Source organism: Meriones unguiculatus, chromosome 10 (assembly GCF_030254825.1).
Source record: "Meriones unguiculatus strain TT.TT164.6M chromosome 10, Bangor_MerUng_6.1, whole genome shotgun sequence".
Lineage (NCBI taxonomy): Eukaryota > Metazoa > Chordata > Mammalia > Rodentia > Muridae > Meriones > Meriones unguiculatus.
The window spans coordinates 34,564,333-34,568,820 of NC_083358.1; the positions used below are offsets into that span (position 1 = coordinate 34,564,333).

The 4,488-nt window shown below is 43.3% G+C and overlaps 1 protein-coding gene across 1 annotated transcript; it reads right to left on the reverse strand.

Moving 5' to 3' along the window:
* Positions 1-1,677: 1,677 nt before the first annotated feature.
* On the reverse strand, positions 1,678-3,312 carry LOC132657106 (sentrin-specific protease 2-like). The gene has a single exon (XM_060393325.1). The coding sequence runs from the start codon at positions 3,310-3,312 to the stop codon at positions 1,678-1,680; it is 1,635 nt and encodes a 544-aa protein (XP_060249308.1).
* Between the last annotated feature and the right edge of the window lie 1,176 nt (positions 3,313-4,488).

A 4,488-nucleotide genomic window follows, 5' to 3' on the forward strand; every position in this document is an offset into this window, starting at 1 on the left:
TAACTTTAAAGTCATACAAAAACACTCATCAACTCATTTTGTTTTTTTACCAGTAGGAAGTGCATTTTCATAGTGACGTCACAGGCTCATTGTAGGCATCTGTCTACAGATATTAGAATTAATATCATTTGAAAGTTTACAGTGTTTGGAATAGTTTTTTAAAAAAATGTTCCTGTATCTCTCTGTCTCTGTTTCTGTCTGTCTGTCTGTCTGTCTGTCTCTCTCTCTCTCTCTGTGTGTGTGTGTGTGTGTCTGTGTCTGTGTTTGTGTGTGCTGTGCACCTGCAAGGGTGAGCTTCCCATGCATGTGAATTCCAGAGCTCTGTGTCTCTCCACACTACGCTGAGGCTATACACCACTGCAGGTTCAGCTTGCTGCTGTTCTGCTCTATTGAGCTTCTCCTACAGTACAGAATAGACACAGGATGCTCACTAAGGAACTGTGTCTTTGCATCCTGTGCTCAGAACAAAAGAACTGCCAGTGACTTACAGATGTGTGAACAGTGTCCAGGCACACTGAGGAAACCTTCTCAGGAATGTTTGTGCTTGCCAGTTTTCTCAGACCAACTCATGACACCATGTGAGCAACATCAGGGACAAGATCTTGTGAAGTATGATCAAACAATATTAAACTTTATTAAATAAAAACTTCATGAACAGAGGGAAGATTTCAACTGAACAGGAAAATTGAATGCAAATTTCTTCTGTAAAATGTACTCTATTATACTTGGCAATATCAACAGAAAGCATCACTAAGTCTAATAATTGTGTGCATAAGGGGGAGAATGCAAACTTTGCTGAAAATATTTAGTTTCATCTTAATGTATAGATGAAAATACATTTTAATGAAAGAGATTTAAAGATTTTGCTTTGGGATGAAGTGTTCAGTTCAGCACTGGAAAAGCTAGGACATGTATACAAGGAGTGCAGGCTGAAAACATACACAGTCCAATTATTGTTACTTCATTCCCCTCAAAGAGCAAAACTGATCAATTTAGGTTCAGAGAATAGTGTATCTTGAAACATCTGTGATGCTTTTCCTAATACTCATAACTGAACCCCAACCTAGGTCACATGGTCAGAGTTCAACAATACTGTGAAACTCCTGTATTATCCCCTGACCCCATGCTTCGATTAGGGCAACCAGCCTGATCCCCCATTGAGGCTGGCACTTGGATTGACAGCCATTTTAGATACAAAGAGTTCAAGCAAACAGGAGAGAATTAAACACTAAAAAGCACTGAAAACAGCCTCTGGCCTTTAACAAAAATCCATATAAATGAAGAGAAAAATTACAAGAAATTTAAAAAGTCAAAAATCAAATAAACACAAACAAACAAACAAACCCAAAACAAAATTAAAAAAAAAAAGGAAAGTAATTAGAAGAGGAATCAAACATTGGTCTTTTTCACAGATAAAGTCTCTGAAGCAGCATGCTTGTGCCCATGTTGTGTTGTGTGGGTTGAATGGTTTCTAATTGTGGCAGGCACATCCATCTTGATGATTGCTTCAGATGCAGCTAGCTCTTCCTCACTCCAGGTTTGCACTACACAGAGGAGTGTGGGGAATCACCCACTTTTTCCAGTCCTGTGTCCAGGCTCTTCAACCCACCCTGCCTGAGGTCCTCAGCCACTTCCATGAAAGGCTGCAGGGCAGCCTCAGCAGCCAGGTGGGCACAGCTACAGTAAGTAGCTGTGCAGGATTTCCCACACCATCTTCTTCCTAAACAGAGGCACATGCCTCTGAGAGAAGGTGATGGGCCGGCCTCTTGAGATGCAGTCTGCGTATTTACACATGAACATTCCACAGTCACTTCCATTCAGCTGCTGGGGAATCTCCTCTGCTGTCATGCTGTACTGCTTCCAGTCCAAAGGGTTCAGATCTATATTCCTTCTCGCCTTGCTCTCATCCTGCAGATAGTGGAAAATCAGCTTAAGAATGTCAGGTCTTTCCTGCCCCATCGAGTCTAAGTAGACAACACTCTTCTGTCTTAAGTTTACCACCACCAGGCTCCAGTGGACGTCCAGGTGTATGGGCACCAGAATCAGTTCTTTCTCAAAAAGGTTTATGGCCTGGGTCCACCTTTTTACAGATTTGTAACCCCCACTCTTTAGTTTGGTATAAAAGAAGGTGTTAAATGCATGCAGTGAGGGGTAACCTTGAGTTTGGGTTCTTTGCATGAGTAGGTTCATATAAAAGTTGATGACTTCATCATTGAGCCACTGCATGTCCTTAAGTGTGTGCATGTCTGCTCTAGTGATGTGCAGTTTAAAAGCACAGCTCAAAACTTCATCTTGTGGCCCTGGGCCAAGGGCATTTTGAATTTCTTTCTCCATTTCTGCTGTGATGTCAGAGCCACGGTCCAGCTCTCCTCCCTCCTCTTGCTCGTTGTTACCCTTTTTCTTGGCCTCTGGTGTTTTGGGCACTTTGTTTTGGATGAGGGTGTTTTTGCTGACCCTGTCTGTGGAGAGCTGGGTCTGGGCTCCTCCCAGGAAGTCTGGCTGGGGGTGGTATCTCCTTTCCCCCTCTTGGATGTTTCCTTGGTCCCTTTTTTCTGGATGACAGATTTCCACTTCTGAGTGTCTTTTTCCATTCTGATTGGTAATTGGTTCTTCTGGGACAACACTGTCAGGCAGTTTTAGCTCAAAGTGATTGTTTTTGGACCTGTGACTTTGTCCTTCCACACAGGATTTGATGCCCTTCAAGGTGTCCACAGGGCTTAAGTGAGTGCTGTGAGGGTCAGAGCTCACAGTCTCAATAGTTTGAAGCTCTTCTAACAACCTTTGATATTTTTCTCTGTGTTTTTTCTCAACGTGTTGTTCTATGTTGCAGTAGGGTCGCTTGCCTCCCTTGCCACCGTCAGAAAGCCTCACCTCAGCGGTAGCCTCATCCCGATGGTTTTGCGTGTACTCTTTGGTCTTTTTCTGTACTCTACCCAATTCCTGGGCATTGTGTACCTGACCCTGGACCAGCTGTTTACACCCAAGTTCGATTTCAAAGTTATCTTCTTTTAACTTCTTTTGAGGCTCAAGTCCTTCTGCAGAGGGAAAGTTGTTTCCTCCCTCAGCCTGCCATTTCCTCTTTTGTCCCATAAATGGATATTCAGGTTTCATGATTTCACACTGTTGTCCATGATACAACATAAAAGGAATGGTTGGTCTGCTTTTTCTCATGTGTTCACCGTCATCTCTCCTGATACTTTCTGGATTCATTGTCAAAGTGCAGGTCTGCTGGACTTTCAGCGGGTGTTCTTGGTTAGATATCCTCTTGATGTTGCCAGGATCACTTGTAGATGTCTTATCTGTACAGGACATTTTGTCCACAGTCAGAAAATGCAGGCGGAAGGGCTCAGACTAAAGTCTAGCTCTCGGTGTTGGAATCAGTTGGATTATGAAGATAGTTGGAATGTGAAGATGTAGGTATGAAAGAGTATTCAGTTGATGAATCTGCTCTTTGAGGTGGCAGTCCTGACCTTAGAACACCTGATGGAAATTCTCTTTAGGGTGGGGAGGGGAGAGGGAGAGAACTTGGGCTCCAGGCCACAGTGAGCCTTGGTAGAGTCCAAACTTTTGGAAATGACAGTGAAAGCTGCCTGAAGAGCTTGGTAGCACTCCAATGCACCAGAGGCAGAAGTGCTGTGTGCCTCAGCTCTTTCCCTGGCTCTGGGCTTCCAGGTTCCACAGCTGGTTGTGATGCAGTTTGACACATCATGATGGCATTCTAAGGCGAGTGGAAGCTCCTCCCACCTTCACCCTTGGGAAGGAACTTAAGGCTTGCTTCCTTCCCTTAGGTTCTTGTTATCTTGTGCCTGTTGCCAACATTGAAGCAAACACATAGTCAGTAAGAACTCAGTGAGACAGAAGTGTAGTCCTGTCTTCAGAAAGGGAGAGGTTATTGGGAAGAATACTAGATTCACTACATTTTATTTTTCTGAAATGGATGCAACTTTGTGGTTCATTTTGACAAGAAGGTAGCTCAGGCAATGTAGTTTGTCTAGGTAGAATCTAAGGAAGCCAATGTCCAATTCAACTTATTCCTCTATGGAGCCCTTTCGATTATGGACCCTGACTCGTGGGGAACCTCAGCCAGCTCTACCCTGAGTTGACATCATCACCTGACAGATACCAATGACAGAGAAGGGGATGGCTTTTGAGTTGTTGAGATCTGTGATGAAAGGTTTGTTTAGGGTCTCCTGATCTATCCCATCCTATGGCACGTGACTGTTAGGGAAGAGTCTCCTGTCTGTCTAGGAAGTTTAATTGTAGCAAACAAAATACAATTGCCTTTACTTCACTCGGATTCAAATGATTTTTGCATTAGCCGCTGATAGTTACATGAACATGCTTATTAATAACTTAGAGAATTATGCTCTGGTAGACAGAAACTTTCTAACAATTGATTCTGTAACAGTACTAGAGTCAATCAGTATTGGGCTTGCATGCTGTGTTGAGTGTGAATCTCGTTCTTACAGTCCTGGAAAATCACAAACC

Excerpts from the sequence above, each read along its gene's own strand:
- LOC132657106 (XM_060393325.1), bottom strand. The coding sequence starts at position 3,312 with ATGTCCTGTACAGATAAGACATCTACAAGTGATCCTGGCAACATCAAG.